The sequence below is a fragment of the Colius striatus genome, chromosome 1 (genome assembly GCF_028858725.1).
Source record: "Colius striatus isolate bColStr4 chromosome 1, bColStr4.1.hap1, whole genome shotgun sequence".
Classification (NCBI taxonomy): Eukaryota; Metazoa; Chordata; class Aves; order Coliiformes; family Coliidae; genus Colius; species Colius striatus.
Window position 1 is genome coordinate 10335014 of NC_084759.1, and position 17600 is coordinate 10352613.

At 40.3% G+C, this 17600-nt stretch overlaps 1 protein-coding gene across 3 annotated transcripts in view; it reads right to left on the minus strand.

Moving 5' to 3' along the window:
* SLC36A4 (solute carrier family 36 member 4) overlaps positions 1-17226 on the minus strand; it is a 105897-nt gene extending 88671 nt beyond the window's left edge. For 2 of the 3 annotated variants that reach the window (XM_061991184.1, XM_061991175.1), the window contains exons 1-6: positions 17149-17226; positions 11552-11675; positions 10723-10813; positions 9512-9600; positions 8187-8282; positions 6665-6749 (exon numbers count right to left, since the gene is read on the minus strand). In XM_061991184.1, the coding sequence (XP_061847168.1) occupies positions 6665-6749; positions 8187-8282; positions 9512-9600; positions 10723-10813; positions 11552-11675; positions 17149-17176 (513 nt within the window). In that variant the 5' untranslated portion in view covers positions 17177-17226. Of the gene's footprint in view, positions 1-6664; positions 6750-8186; positions 8283-9511; positions 9601-10722; positions 10814-11551; positions 11676-17148 lie in introns of those variants that run through there. The other variant, XM_061991194.1, reaches the window with a different exon arrangement.
* Between the last annotated feature and the right edge of the window lie 374 nt (positions 17227-17600).

The window sequence follows — 17600 nt, forward strand, 5'->3', positions numbered from 1 at the left end:
CTAACTTGACATTCAACCAGAGTTCACTGGCTAATAAGGCTGGAAAACACTGAATACAATATTCTACATAATTCTTGTAGTTAAGATTAGGTCTATTGTGATCAGCTACTCTAATGATGGGCTTTAGATCAGATCACATCTCTGTGTTGTGTTAGGCAAGAGTGGTCACACAAAACAGTCTTTTTGATTGCCTACCTTCTATCTTCACAAAAATAAGAGGAAAGCACAGAGCATACTATAGCTGCACACAAACTCTTCACAATCATCACCAGAGGAATGAATATTGATGCAGAATCAGCAAAACACAGCTCACTAAAGTTATCAGACTTTGACTGCCTGACCACCTCCCACTTAAACATTTCAAATAGGAGTTACACTCCCAAAATAAACCACAATACTGTAGTCTGCTTTACAACACTGCCCCAACATTCACCAGAGGAAGGAAACAGAAGCCAAACAGATCTTCTGGCAGGAGCCTGCATCAAACCCCATTCCTTGATCTTTTCTACTTTAAAGAAAGAAGTCAGGGCATCCAAGATATTCTAGCTGGGAGGAAAAAAAAATATTAATACCTTAACCTGCTCATCACAGATTAGTATTTTGAGTAAACAAGACATCTAATCACAGCTGTCTTTGTCTCAGCTAAGAAAACCACCCACTTCTTGTATGTTTTTACCCCAAAGCTGCAACTCTAGTTCTGGAATAAATGTTAGTTCCACAAAATTCACAGTCTCCCTGCTGCCCCTTTCTCTCTTCCACATAATCTTTCACTTCAGTCACTTTGCCTTGTCATATTTCCAACTACACAAAAGACCGTATTCTCAACAGTCTTCTCCCACTACTTTCATCCAAAAATGGACGTTTGGATTCACTGAATCATAGAATAATTTTGGTTACATCAGACCTCAGGAGGTCTGTAGTCCAAATGTTTGATCACAGCTCTATCAGCTATGGCATAAAACCAGACTGTTCCTCTCTCCATCCTTCATTTGGGACCAGAAAACTTCTAAGAATGGAGACTGCACACTCTCTCTCAGCAATTGATTCCACTGCTTGACTGTCTTAAAGCTTTTGTTTGCCTCAGGTCTGAAATTCCTGTGTTATTTTATGACTATTTTCTCTTGTCCTCCCTTAAGAGCTTCATTCCATTTTCTAGACAATCTTTTTGCAGTTCTGAGGGCTGCTCTTAGGTCCTCCAAAATGAGCTCTTCTCCAAGCTGAACAGGCTCAGTTTCCCCACCTCTAACAGGGCAAGTGTCTCAGCTCTGATCATTTCAGCAGCCCTCCCCTGAGCTCAGTCCATTTTGCCAATGACTTTCTGGTACTAGGGATATGAAAAAATTGACCGAGTACTCTACATGTGGTCTAACAAATGCAAAGTAAATGATGATACTATCTCTCCTCAATCTAACCGAAATTCTTCTCTTCATACGGTCTCTCTTCAGTTCTCAAGGACCTCTCCACTCTGTATGGTCTTTCAAAGAATTCTGGTTTCTCCCAGCACTCTCAGATACAGACCATTTCCTCACAGTCTCCCTCCTATCTCTTTATCCTCAGAGTACAACAGTGACATTGCTTTAACCAGACTTCAACAGTAGGGTAATTCCTTAGTCTCTTTCCATGTCACTGTATGAAGGTATTTTGTAACTCAGAAAATGGAACAAACCTTATTTATGTCTGATAGCCTTTACCCTTGTGAGACATGACCAACTCCATAGGATTATTTTGCTGTAAGTCTTTAGACAGTTAAAAGAAAAAAAATCAGAGTCCTACCTGAAACAGCCCTGTTTCCCTAAGTCTGTCCTACAGAGGATTATGGCTTTGCATACAGAAAAAACATGTGAAATGGTTAGTTAAGTTTCACTTGTCTCCTAATAACTGCTGAAAGTGCACACACTTATCTCAGGCACAGTATTTTAGAGATCAGCTTGCCATCAGAGAAAGAGGTTACTATGAACTATTTTCCTAAAGAAAGTGACGTAATCTGAAATATCATTGGAATATCAGATAATTCAGACAAATCTTTTCATTTCTCCATCCAGTGGATCCTGCTCTTGAAAAAGGCATACGTACATATACTTTTTTATATGTCACAGAGTCCATTAAATATTGTTCGACTTCCCATCAGAACACATCTGCATTTTGCTGGATGCTTATCATCACAACATTTCCACAAACATTTCCCTACAATACATAAGGATATATCATTATGGTTTTAGAAAGGACGTGCACAGCCACTGAAGTCAGTAGCATGGTGACTACACAGGCTAGTGAAGTCCCCAGTGACCCCCATCACAAGTCACTTCAGTTATTTCAGCATTAACTTATATGATGGTGTGATGTCTGAAACAGCTTTCTTTACAGGAGTGTTTCATCTAATGTCTCATTTGTGCTCAAGCCCATCAACTTCAGCTGTATCCAAGAAGATCAACACTTGTGCAAATCTAGTTATCAGATTCTTTATGTTAGGCACTCAGAAAATTACTAACACACAACTAAGGACTGCAGAAGAATCAGTTTAACTGATGAATACACTTCTTATAAGAACCATCTCAGAAGCAAGAAATAATTCAATTTCCCTAGTCTCTTCAACTGAGGCCACAGCTGCCCAAAACTGTCTCTTTCTGTCACACAGTCTATGGACTTTCCAACATCTAGTGGGATAAAAACAAGAGTGTTTGAGCTTATTGGTTCCTTGTAATTCCTTCCTTACTCAACTTGGAGTGACAGTACAACAGCCAAGGCCAGATACAGTACAAACCCAATATGTTATCGGGCAGATAAAAACTACATTGTAATCCTGTAATTTGGCATGAAAAGGCCAAAGAAATGTTTTACAGTTGATTTAGTTCTGGTATTTCATTATTACTCAGTACTCAACTTTCAAACTACACATTTCTCATGCTTCTAATTTTAAGTCCAAGTACAATTTCCAAAGGGCAAGGGGTGGGATGGGGCAGTGGATAATCAAAATTCCATTAGGTAGCATCCCACTGATGGGTAATTCTCACAGTTCTAAAGATCTAATAAAGTGCTCCCACACAACAATGACTTATGTAGCATTTTCCAGCTTTATCAGCAAACAATGAGAAAAGGACACTTTTCCAGAGAACTTCACAAATATTCAAGAGCAAACTAATAAATGCCAAGACTCTTGACTTAAGATCTTCTGTTGCTCACGCAGGAAAAGCAAAGTAACTATGGTATGAAAGGGGATCATGCTCTTTCAGGCACAGATTCTTTTTTCTATCCCAATGTCTTCCTGCTTGAGTCAACCTCCAGCTCTTGCTCCAGTTTTACCATTCTTCTCCAGTTCGATACACCTTCATCTGCAAGCCCTATATTTGCATGCTACCAGAATTAACCAGAACTCTCTCCACCAACCGCAATTTCTTTGGTGCCCCAGGAAAATATTCCTTAGCAAAAATTTCATTTGAAATGTGATATAACTGAACACAGAGTCTTGTGCCACAAGGTATCTGCAAAACTGTAATGTAATGCAGTCAACAGTAGTATAATCTCACATACGCTAATCAGAAAAGAATGAGCACCAGAAGCTATGCTGCACATCCATTAGTGAGAAGAGTATATCAAACATCTCACAGAATTCAAAAGATGAAATAAATCTTTAGACTCGCATGCACTGTTGTGTGTCTAACAAATGAATAGTCAATTGACTTGCCAGAGCCATTCCAAAATGCTCTGTTGGAGTTTTTTTATTCTGACAAATAAAGTGGAGCAAAAGACTACAAAGTTTGCTTTGGTGCTAGTTTTAACTGGGAATATCAAAGAAATTACCCCAGTGGACTTTTCACTGGTTATGGTGGGCTGTCAGTTGCCACAAATCAACACATAAACGTAATAAGAATATGGAACATAATGCAGAGGTATTGCTCAGGGAATGGTATTAGTAACATTTTTACTATATTTTTCCTTTATCTTAGTTCCCCACCCTCCCATTCTGTCTGCTCACTTTCATCCCTCCACTTCCCCAAGTAGTTAAAGCAGTACCAATTTGTGTTCTTTGGTGACCTCTACGGGACAGATTTAGAATCACAGATTCATAGAATCGTTTCAGTTGGAAGAGAACTTTAAGCTCGTAAGAGTCCAGCCTTTGTCCCAGCCCTATCAACCACTAGACCATTTCCCTAAGTGCATCCAACCGTCTCTTAAACACCTCCAGGAACGGTGACTTCATCATCTGCCTGGCAACCCTCGCAGGCAAGAAATTCCTCCTCACATCCAGCCTGAATCTTCCCTGGCACAACTTGAGGCCACTTCTTCTTGTTCTATTGCTTGTTACTAGGAAGCACAGACTGACCCCCACCTCACTACAACTTCCTTTCAGGTAGTTGTAGAGAGTGATAAGGTTTCCCCTCAGTCTTCTTTTCTCCAGGCTAAACAGGCCCAGATCCCTCAACTGTTCCTCGTGTGAGACATGCTCCAAATCCTTTACTAGCTTGATAGCCCACCCCTGGATCCTCTCCAGCACCTTAATGTCCTTCTTGTAGAAAGGGGCTCAAAACTGGACACAATATTCAAGGTGCAGCCTCACCAAAGCCGAGTACAGGTGAATGATCACCTCCCTGCTCCTGCTGACAACACTGTCATACTACCTTCTATGTACTAACTGCCCAAGGAGACAAACTTCTTCCTCACTAAATTAAGCTAAGCTGTGCTAAGACACTTTTACTCTACCTTTTGGCAAGACTAGGAGTCCACATGGATGATTAATGCTCAGTAACCTTCCATATCTTATCCTTCAGCAACTTTACTAATTACAGAAGTACACATCTAGATAAAGGCTCAGATTCATCCTCATTATCTTTATGTCAAGTAACTAACCATATTCTTAAGAGTAGAAAACACAGTAGAGTACAACAGAGGAGTCCTGGTATCTTAATAAGACCATGGAGAAAAGAGCACCAGAAACTCAAAGTGCCTGTGGCTCCTATCTGAGCAGCCAAGTCACGCTGGCCGACCTCCCATGGACCACCTGCTCAGACAAACTGCTCACTGCATCTGCTGAGTGTACAGAGAGGAAGGACCAGCAGACATCAGGGACCTCATCAACAGAAAAATCTCAAACAATGAGAAAAAGAAGAAGTTAGAATGAGAGGAGAATGAGAGACAAAAAAACCCCATGAACGAAAGCCAGAGTAGCTGTCATGAAAGTAATAGGCCTGGGTTTGTTTGCTTTTGTCAGTGCCAGATGCTTGTGAGGGAGAAAAAGAGATAGTTGAGTTTTATTGAAAGATTGGAGGGTTGCTTAGGATGTGTTCAGCCATTTGTGGTTGTAGGGATTCATTTTTACTTTTTAATTGACTTTTTCCTAAATAGAGCATAAGGAAATATATTTTTGTCAACTTTAAATAAATCAACTTGTACAAATTAATCACAGGATTTTTCTCATAATTAATACCCAATCTATTTTAAATCTATAACATAGATTAAACATATGTGTTTGCATGTGTTTAATACTACATATTAAATGTATAATAGCATTTACAGTGGAACATTTGAAATGCTATATTTCATTAATATCACAGAGTACATATCACTCAGGGTTTAAACATCTATTCCAGATCAAAAGTGAAAAAATATTGCACAAAAGGATTAAAATTCAACCTTAAGAATTATCAAAAATCAATCTGATAAGAAACAATAAAGGATTCCGTAGGTAAGCAGAAAACATCTGTGTAGAAAGAAAAACTGGAATAATTGCCTAGAATGCAGCTCTATAGCAAAGGATTGAGAGATCACCATGGATCATAAGTCAATCATGAGTTAGGAAAATGACCATTATACTTAAGTGTCAAGTCTAGAATATGATCTGCAAGACCTGTAAAACAACCTTTCAGCTCTATTAGTCACAAGCAAAACTTCAATCAGAGCAGTATAACCAACTTCAGAGATAAAACTTGGAAAAAAATAGAGATGTGACAAACTGCAGAGTGTTCACAGAAAAGCATGAAGAATTATTAGACTCTATTGAGTCTCCCTCTGTTAGATAGAGGGGACAGATGATAAAAATATTGAAAAACATAAAGGGTATCCACAAATAGGAAAAAAAACAGTTAGAGCTAGAACATGAAGTAACATCAATAAGAAATTTTAAGTTTCTACCATTCTACGATTCTACAAAGAACTAGCTGTCTAACAGGTAAGAAAGCACTGGAACTGACTACTGAGGAGGCTGCAGAAATTTCAACATCAGGCAATTTTAAGAACAAAAATCAGGACTGGTTTAGATATGATGGATTCTGTGGCCGATGAAAACATTTTAGAAAAGGGAAGAGATTAAACAACAACCAAGGAAATATTTTGGTGATATGAAAAGGGAAGAAATATGATCAGGCTGGGAAAAAAAATGGAAGTCAGAAGTCCTGGGAAAAAAAAAAAAAGAGTAATCCAGGGACAATTGACCAGTTTGAGCCTTATTTTCCATCACTTCCATTGATTTTTGAATTCATCAGAAGACAATGAAGCCACAAACACTTGTAAAAGATATGATTTTTTTTTTCACCTTGCACATTGCTTCTTTTTCCAAAAGCTCTCTCCAATTCACATCTTACAGCTAGTTCTGATGGACTTCTTAACAACAGGAAATAGAAGCAAGGAAAAATTAAACTCATAACTGTTTCCATACAGTAACATTACTCACTTGTTTCACATTTTCTGCCAAGAACACAATATAAACGCTACAAAATCCCAGCTGTGTTATCACTAGAAAGAAGTCAACGATATACCTGAGGAAGAAAAAACAAAATGACATTATTATACTTAGGATGCAAACAATTAGCCCATTTCTACCTAATAGGCAATTACTGCTCCTTTTTACAGTAGTAAACAACATTATTCCACTCCCTTGGTGTCCCTGTGCTGAACTCTCTCCAGCAGCTCCCCGTCCTTCTTGAACTAAGGGGTCCAGAACTGGACACAATATTGCAGATGGGATAAATTTGTTAGCCCCTAACACAGGAGTTTCCACCAGCATCAGAGATGACATGTCTCATACCGTCCAAATTACAGAAGTTTCAGTAATTCAAGATAAACATTTTCACATCTTACTGAGTCTATATCAATATAACCAACTACACATTCAGACACTGTGTCTCACTGAAAAACCACTCTATGACTATGGTTCAGATTAGTTTTTGAAAAATGTTATACACAATGGTGGCCTGAAGACATGTTGCAGCGAAACCGTGCTAGAGTGGCAGAGAACTGCCTCAGAAAATGGATTTGCTACAGTGTATCTAGAAATTAAATTGCCATTTGTTGCTTGGTACTCTGGTGCATTACAGAACTGTCATTATGTTTCACTACAAACCAATTTTCCTTCTAACTGAGCTCTACTCCATTCCTTTGAAGTCATCACAAAAAGATCTTAAAAGACTAACTCACCTCTTCCTTATTCAAAACAAAGCAATAGCCAAAACACGATGCAAGATGCTGCATCCTTGAAAATAAAAAGACCAAAAAATATTCTTTCTCAAATGAGGAAAAAAACCCCTTTAAATTAATGCTGAACAACATGTCTTGAGTTTTTGAGTTTCACTACTGTGTAGTCACACCATAAACTCCATAAACAGCTACACAGCAACAAAAAGAAAAAAAATACTTTTTTTTTTAAAGAGAGGGGTAAAGTATTTGACAGACAACAAGTTATCAAAATCTGCCTCTCATTAATGCAACATATAGTAAATATTTCTCCATTATTTGTATGTTATGTTTAAACAGGAAGCATATAATTGCTTTGCTTCCTTTCAGAATAAATATATTGAAGTAATTTACTTCTGCAGTGCCAAAGTGCTTAAAGAGAACTCCGATGCAGAGAAAATGTGTTTACAGTAAAAGAGAATGAAAACTTAAATTACTTCACTACATTAGACAATACAGAAAGCACTTCTGTTTGTAAAACATCTCTTCCTATATTACTATGAAGAACTCTACTCTTAATAGCTCTTGTAGGCCTGAAAATTGAAACAACTAAGAGAGAGTCCTCCCATGTCACCACTACTAGCTGGCTGCAGGAAATAACAACACAGCATAAAAATATTTCGAGCACAAAGAACACATACTGAAAGCAAGTAAAATCTTAGTAAAAAGCAAATCTAACAATTTCAAATGGAGACATAATTTTTAATAAGAAATGATTAAATTAAATTCTAATGCAAACTTACCGTCCCCAAGAAGCTCGTTTCTGAAGAGCAGTCAGGGGCCCCGCTTCCATGGCGTAACTAACCGTATCACTATACCCTAGTGAGGACTTTTTCATCCTGAAATCAAAAAGTAAAGAAAGAACAGAGTTAGCAGAAACTATGAAGGCCTATATCCCTGCCATGAAAACGCTAGTGTCCTTCCAGGATTAAGTATATCACCTCTGGCACCATTGTTGAATTGTAGAGGTATGGTTTGGGCTTCTTTTCCCCAGGAAAAGTTATGCAGCACTCTACAAACAGGTGACCCACAATGCTATATCAGTACTAAATAAGCTTCTTACAAAATAACTTTCTTGATAAATCAATCCAAGATCAGATCCTTATCTTAACAAATCCATCTCAAGCCTAAAAGTCACATATAGCTTCAACGGGATTCAACAGACAAGCAATCACAACTGTTTCAGTGATCTTATTTTTTATGCACACCTTCAAAGTTCATTCAAATCTACACAGGAAAAAGTGAAGAATTTAGGAAGGACAGGATCCCTTCACAGTACAATATCACATTGAACTCATAAGATAGTTCTTTCCACTACATGGACACAAATAGTTTTGTGTTTCTAATCAGTTAACAAATTTCACTGTACTTTTAAAATATGAGGCACTCCCACCGCTCCTCTTTAACACCTAACAGCAGGATAACGAGGAAGTCACTATCAATCAAATCTCTCTATCAAATTTGAGTAACTTGTTCTCCTCCAGGATTGTACATCTCATTTGGAGAAGTAGCTAGTGTTTAGCTGCTCACTACCATCATTAGAACACGTTCCTTCAGCACTACAGTTTTGAAAAATCATATTATCACCATCCAAAGAGAGCTCACATATAATCATGAAAGACATTAACACCAATTCTTAGTTTATCTTTTATTTCCATAAAGTAATTATAAGCTGGATATTTATAAATTGGACACTTTTCAAAGCTATGAAGATTCAGCAGCTTTGAAGAAAAAGGACTAATGGACTGAAGCTAAGCAATTAAAACTAAAACGAGAAAGACCCAATAAACTGGGCAACACAAGTTAAATCAACTTCATTTTGTGTATGAGCAGAGAACAAATGTTTTTCAATGCATTAAAGGAAGGGTTGCACACAGCATAGCTATCTTCTCTATGCTAAGAATAAGAACTTGAGTGTTGCTTCATCCCAGTCTAAGATTCTGAAGTGAATAGAAGAAACTGCTACAGCATCAGGGCATTCTGTAGGCCAAAAATCAGAAATAGAAAAGAATAAACAAACAAACAAAAAAATCAAACTCAGCAACAGAATGAGTAGTTCCACATTTACCTCTGACATAGACAGTGGCTGCAACGTACCAAGATGTGCATACAATGAACAGACATAACTCCTATGAACACAAGGCTGACTGGTCCGATCTGGTATGGAAATAAAAAGAAGGAGGACATATGAAAATATGCCAAGGGAAAATCTTTACAGGCAAAAATTTCACATTGTATCAAATAAATTATGAATTAAAAATTTTATGCAACTGGATATTTTCCCCCTCTCAGAGGAGGATTTTCTGCTGATGTTTTATGGCATTCCAACTTTTAGTTCACTACTTAACAGAAGGTTTCCCAGACGTGATCAAGCCATAATACCAAATGGTCATGAACAACTTCACTCTTCTAACACTTTCATCAAGATATTTGCCAAAAAAATCTGTCAAGAGAGAAGACTGCATATACTGCACAATTCAAAACAGTGTTTTGAACCACTTTAAAGTGGCAGTGACAATAAAAGTTTATTTCTCTCACATTAGCAGACTTGATAATGTGCAGAATAAAAAAAACCCAAACACCACAACCCAACCCTGAGAAATTCTATTTCAAGTTACAGATAATTTTCACATTAAATATTTCGCTTCAGAGTAGAAGTCTGACCAAAAGTTTTCACAGTGAGTACTTGCTTTTTGCACATAACTTTCATTCTTAAACTGAACATCCTGTAATAAAGAATAACAGGATTACTTAGCCGTAAAGTGGAAATTTCCCTTGATTAAATTTACCCAGTCTTAGGAAATGCACTGTTTGTTACTCAGTATAAACAAGCTGTGCTATACCCTGATTCTGCAGAAACATAAGATTGATTTAACAAGCTGATGCTGCATCCTAGGACATATGATCTGGCTCCAGAGAAGTCTGGACAAAGATAACGCTGTAACAAGAATTCCCATGAGACATCACAGGAGTCTGAGGGAATCAAAATCTTTTTTTTCTAACCAAGTTTTTGTTGTCACCAGAAAACCACTTTGGCTAAGCAAAAACATAGCACATTCTATAAAGTTTTTGCAGTGAAGTAGTGACTTGAAAAAGAAAGAATCTCAAGTCTTCAGTACTAACTACACCAAACTAAAGACGAAAAATAGAACTCAATTCCATTGAAGTTGGTAACAACAAACAATAAGCATCAAGATTTTAGTCTTTCAGGCTCACACACATATCTGTAGATCTTTCTACATATTTTTTCTAATTTATGAAAAATAACTGAATACTTACCACAATGCCAGCATTTTTTATTGCAAGTGGAAGACCAAGAAGTCCAGTTCCGATGTTCCCCTTGAGAAGATGTGTAAGTGTCTGTATAAATCTGAGGATAAAAATACAAGAAATTACATTAGAACAACACTGTGATGGGAAGAAGGAAAAAAACCCTTCACCTTCTGTCATTTACTGATAAATAGGCTGTGAGCCTCAACTACTTTAAGGCAGTTCAGCTACTTTAAAAATGTCCAGCACATTCAAACAACATTCTTATCCATCTTTACATGTCAGCTTTCTCAAACAGAACAGAACAGACATATCTGATCTTCAGTTCCTTCTCCCAGCTTGTGAAAGGTTATTTTCTGTGCAATTTTATTGTCCTTTTACCTCAGAGTCAAAATTATCATGTTTCACAAATGCTATTTTAGAATCAATAACATTCAAAATAATTACTAGCGACAAATCACAAATTTGACAAAGCTTTATCACAAGAAATACAAGTTCTTCTAATATTACACTTTAACAAACAGATGATTTCCAAAGTCTTCTGAAGTTTCTTTAGGAAAAAATAAAATCTATCTTTAAACAGTGCTTGCATTTTGAGTGACTTTACAAATAGGCACCTTCAAATATTTTACAGTCAGTACATTGCTAATTTGCAATGAACACAGAACCTACCCAAAACAGGCTGCTCTTAGGCAGAACTATGCAAAATCCTGATGTATAACCACAAAATTGCACTACAGGTTCAATAAAATCCCTTAAGAGTTCAGTAAACTACTCATGAGAAATAAGTTGGAGGGCAACAAGTTTTAACAAGCTGAACCTTAAAAGTAATACATACGTAATGCCTTCTTCATTGTCAAGCTGGTAATGTTTCTCAACTGGTAGGAAATCATTTTCATGCTCTTCATCTGAGATGCCATCTGAATTTTGTTCATTAATTAAAGGCTTCATTACATCCATGTCTGTACAACAGAGTTAACACTACATTAGGAATAGACAAAGGTAAGCAGTAAGACATGACTCAAATTTTCCATACCATGTATTATAAATAATATGTATTATAAATAATGCATACATGTATTATTTACATGTATTATCATAGAACAATTTGGGCTAGAAGGGACCTTAAAGATCATTTAGTCAAAGCCCCCTGCCATGGGCAGGGACACTTTCCACTAGACCAGGTTGCTCAAAACTCCATCCAAACTGATCTTAAACACTGCTAGGGATGGGGCAGCCACAACCTCTGTGGGCAACCCGTTCCAGTGCTTCACCACCCTCACAGGGGAGTGTGGTGACCCCGTGGTGGTGCCCAAAGAAGGCTGTGACCCTGTGGGAAGCCCATGATGGAGCAGCTCCTGGAAGGGCCTGTAATCCCATGGGTGACCCACACTGGAGCATTCTGTTGCTGAGGGACTGCACCCCATTGAAAGCATCAATGCTGGAACAGTTCATGAAGAACCATAGCCTGTGGGAAAGATGTATGTTGGAGAGAAATTCGTGGAGGACTGTCTCTCATAGGAACAACCTCATACTGGAGCTGGCGAAGGGTGTGAGGAGGGAGGAGCTGCAGAGATAGAATATGGATCCACAAGCCCCATTCCCCATCTCCTTGAGCCACTCAGGAGTGAAGAGAGAGAGAAAATCAGGAGTGAAGTTCAGCCCGTGAAGAAGGGGGGGTGGGCGAAAGATGTCGTAAGGTTTGGATTTATTTCTCATTACCCTTTTCCAATCTGATTGGCAACAGTTAAATTAATTTACCCACGTGGAGTCTGTTTTGCCTGTGGTGGTAATTGCTGAGAGATCTCCCTGTCCTTATCTCAACCCATGAGACTTTCATTGTATTTTCTCTCCTCTTGTCCACTGAGTGACAGAGATGTCTGACATATCAGCAGGGTACTGAAGCCGATCCCAAGCAAGAGGAACTTACAGGATATATTTCACTTGTTCTACAGATTTTCTTTATAAAGCAGAAGGCAGCTTATACATGTTGTTAGAATTAAAAGCATTTAGAGCTCAAACTCTCCTGAAAACAGCAAAGGATCATCTGAATTTGGGGTCAATACAGTTGAAAGCCAGTAATAAAAGCACTTGAAAGAAACAAAGATTCCCAGTTGAGAACAAAATCTGAGGTCAAATATTCTGCCTGAAAGTACACTGAAAAGCAAATTTATACTGAGTGGTTACCTAATTATACAAGTCAAGACAGGCTTAATCATCTTTCACTGCATGGTATATAGTCTATAAATTGATCAAAAGGGTCAGCAATCAAATTCCTTCACTCTACCTCCACAGCATTGTGTTGATTAGTTCTTGAGGATGCCGTAACCATTCTATCTCAGCTCTGAGGCACTGCTAGGCTCATGCAACACTCACCAAGACCTGTGTACTCTAGCTCTGGAATAAAACTCTGTCCCCTCAGGGCTCAGAGGAAGCAAAGGTCACACAGGAACGTGTTCAGGCAGGTTTGGAAACCTCCAGAGAAGGAGACTCCACACTCCTCCCTGGGCAGCCTGTGCAGGGCTCCCTCTCCCTCACAGAAAAGATGTTTCTCCTTCTATTCAAGTGGAACTTCCTGTACTCCAGCTTGTTCAAGTTACCCCTTGTCTTATCACCTGCCCCCATCCTTTCAACATCCTTTAGGTATTTATAAGTGTTGGTAAGATCCCCCTCAGCCTTTTCTTCTCCAGGCTAAATAGCCTCAGATCTCATAGCTTTTCCTCATAAGAGATGCTCCAGTGCCCTCCTCATCTTGGTAGCCCTTCGATTGACTCTCCAGAAGTTATCTATCACTCTTGAACTGGGAAGCCTAGAACTGGACACAGTACTCCAGATGTGGCCTTACCAGGCCACAATCACTTTAACCCAAAAGAAAGGCAACAGTCAATTTAACACAGTCCTCACTTTTTAAGTTCTGACACTTAGGTGGAAGACTTGACCATCCTTTCAGGGAAAAAAATGCTGTCTAAACACATTTATGATGGTAGTTTGAATTTTATCTCAAAGTCTTGGGGAGGTATAAGCTACACAATTTTTAGTATGCTTTTATCAGCACCACTCCTGCAATAGAACATCCCCATTTCATACTCAATTGCCTTTCCAGCTGAAAGTCATGAGATGACACTGATAACCATGGAATAGCAATGTATCATAAAAAATACTTTGAAAACCACATTGAAGCTTTATTTATGAAGTGGAGCAATGTACAAGGTAACACATTTCATACAAAACTTGAGTCCCAACAGCATGGAACCTCCCATTTGAAAGGAGCACCTGCTGTTCTGTTTGCCCTGTATGTAAGACCTGGAAGTTTTCTGCACATATTTCTGCTACATAGTACAGTTACCCACATTCTGCTTTCAGCACACACCATCTTAAACTGTCCATCATCACTGGTATACAGGTTGAAATGAACGAAGACTTGAATGTCAGTAAAAATTAACAGGATGGCAGGATCTTAGGCAATTCTTTGAACATGATTCTTTCAAATGCAGCTGAGCAGAAGCCAGACAGTTGAAGGGATCTCAAGGTATTGTTATCTTGGTTATATACTGGTTCCACATGACAAAAAAATGTACATAAATGTATTTAGATTTAATAGGGTTATTGTTCTATGAAGTTTTACAGGCACAGCATACTTCAACAATGCTATTTGGTTATTATTCTAGCCATATACTCTTGAGGTGTCTCTTTCCCATATCATTCCTCTTTTATCCCATGAAAGGTGTATAGCTTTGGGCCAAAACATGTGAATCCATTAACTGTAATGGTACTGGGACATAATACAAGGGTTTGGATCATGCAACGTTCTAAGCACGGGTTTTTGTTTGATTACTGAGGTCTACCACTGGAATGCTGTGGCTATATCCCTACTGCCCAGTCTATACTCACAGTGACATCCAGATCTGTGCAACAAGCACATTTCATGGATTCAAGCTCTTCCTGCCCCATAGAACAGATACACTCAGAAAAGAGTAAGTGGTTTGCATACTGGACATAACCTGAACTTATTTTGGAAAGTCCACAGTCACGGTCAGAAAATCAGCATAGAATACACACACGGACTTTGATTTCTTGCTAGAAAAGATCTGCCTGTGCAATTCAAGCACAAACTCAAACTCCAGCTAGAAGAACAGCGCAGGTGAAAGTGGATGCTTTCTGTCTCACAAAGCCCACGGTGCAGACCACACTCAGCCTACCTTTGGTCCATCTTCCACCAAGCTGTCCAGACTATGTCCAAACACCATACACTATTAACGATCCAATGCAGTCACAGCACTTCATGAAAATTCTATATCATCTTTATTCAGCACAGCTAAGAATGAGGAAATTAATTTCTACACACTCTTCTGTTTTTACTTAGTCAAAGTACCAGTCAATTTGCAGTCCTGTTTTTCCTTCAGCTAATATGACTTTCTTTTCTGCTTGTGACACCTCAAAAATCTTCAGATCAAATGCTGTCTTCAGATTGTCTTTTAACAGTTATTTAAATATTTGTTACTGTTTCTGCTTTCTTCTGTGAACACGCAGGTAAGCATGATTCCAAAAAGATGTCTGCAAGTACATGCTAACAGGGCCAGAAGGGCAGCACAAGATCCACATGTCTGTGAAATGTGTTTACTAACAGAAGGAAAACCAGTACCTCTGTAACAGAGATGTTCAATATAATAAGCAGCTGTTTAGACTGATGTATAAAAGAGAAAATCAGAACCCCATAATCTTTACATTTGCCTAAAAAGTGGGTTTATGCTAATATTTTCTTACAGGCTACAGAATGCCAAAGTCATGATCCAGAGGATATGCCTAGAGCTCCTGTCACCTAACCAAGCCTGTGGCTGCTCTTACAGGACAAGGTTAGTAATCAAGTCTCTGAATAGCACAGCTTTCAACTCAGCCCTCTGAACCAGGACTCTCAAGAAGAAGTTATGTTACAGAGAAAATATTGTAATTATTTTAGAATCTTCAAATGGCTCAGTAAGCAGCTTGCCTTGTACTTCCCAGTTAATCCCTCAACCACAGAAATATCTGTTTCTCCATTCCCCAGTCTTCAGTCTATAAATAACGTTCCCAGCATTTCTCCAGATGGCATCAAAGTACAGTACTGTCTACCAAACACACGTGAAGCTGGCAAGAGCTGCCACACTACTTAAGTCATGTACTTTCAAAGGAGCATTTTTACCCCAATGGATCATTTATTCTTAATGTTAAATAACCCATTGTCCTGTCCAGATTAAATTACGTGTTTCTACACAATTAACAGTCAACTGATGGCACACTGCTAAGATTTAAATTTTGAGTATTCAATAGGTCCAAACCATGTAAAAAAACTCCTGAAATTTCACCAGGTGTTGATCTGGTGCTAAGGCTTCTATGAGAGAAACTGTCAGGTTAGTGAACCTTAGCAAAAAAAAAAGGGGTTTTTTCTGCCAGCTTTGCTCAGGAGGTGTCAATCTCTCATTGCAAGATGAATCAAGTCTTTGAGACAATAAAATCTCAAGCAAGTCTTTTGCTTTCCATCATTACCCCTGCACAGGACAAATCCTTGAGATTACAATGAAACACAGCTTAGAGATGAGACTCTCTGTCCAATCCATCCCAGTATCAGCTCTCCTTTGTAACTAAACCTGCTACAAGTTACCTCTTGTCCACCTATGGATAGCAAATTTAAGACATTAACATATACGTGTCCTGCCACAAGTGGAGTTAAGGGCCCAAAGAGTAACCCGCAATGAACGCGGCTACTTGTCTCAACACACATCCCCGCCGCCCACCCCAGCCCTCGAAAAAATGAAAGGAACACCACAACTTTTCATCCTAAAATAAAAGCATCATCTAACGATGCAAAAAGAAAGTATTTCCTAAACTTCTATGCAAGCCTGTGACTTCCCAATGAAGCCAAGAGCCAGTGCGGACCGACTGACACCCTCAGGACGTGCTCCTGAGCGGCGGGTCCCGGCGAGGCGGAGCGGTGCGCTCCCCTCCCTCCGCCCGCCGACCCCACTGAGGAGAGGCTCCGGCCGGGTCTCCTTCTGGGGAGGCTGCTACGGGAGGAGAGGCCCGGCCGTCCCTGCGCCGCACTCCTCTTCCCTCAGCCCCGCCCGCCCCCCGGTGCCGGGACGGCTCTGGGACGCTCGGCCCTCGCCACCCGCCTCTTCGTCCCCAGCACGGAGCTCTGGGGAAGCCCCAAACGAAGGAGCTGCAGGACAGATCCCACCCCTCCCCTCGGGTGGGATGGTTCATCCCGCCCGCCTCGATGCGCTGAGCGCTGCAGCGCATCCCCCGTGGGCCGAACCATTCCGCCTCGAGGGGAGGGGGGATGAAAGTTGACCGGCCGCTCTTCACGCTCACGCCCCCTCCTCCCCACCCCTCGGCGAGCCGCCATCCCACTGCCCGCTGCCGCTCCAGCCGCAGGGCCACACGCACGGCGTGCCTCACCCAGCTCGTCCCCGCCGGCGCCGTCCATCTCCCCCCGGCTCTCCGCTCGCCCTTCCGCCGATGTGGAGTCGGCCGGCGCGGCGCAGCGCAGCACTGCGCAGGCACATGCCCCCGCCCTGCGGGCTGCGCCACGCGGGAGCGAACCATAGACACCCAGGGGGCGGAGAGGACGTGGCTGGCGGGAGGGCGCCGGTCCTCCAGGCCGGGTGGCGGCGAGCAGGCAGGCTGAGCGCCTGATGCCCTTCGCTTGCCTCTGTGGCCTGGCACAGCAGCAGCGCAGTTGCTGGGTGCTCTGTTAAGCATTAAACTCCCCCCCTAAAGTACAGGAGTCTCCTCACGGATCACTCTCAGCAACTGCCTGGGTGGAGGTTGTGGTGAGGTGGCTTCTCCTAAGTAAACAAGTTATAGAACAAGAGGAAATGGCCTCAGGTTGCAGCAGGGCAGGCTTACAT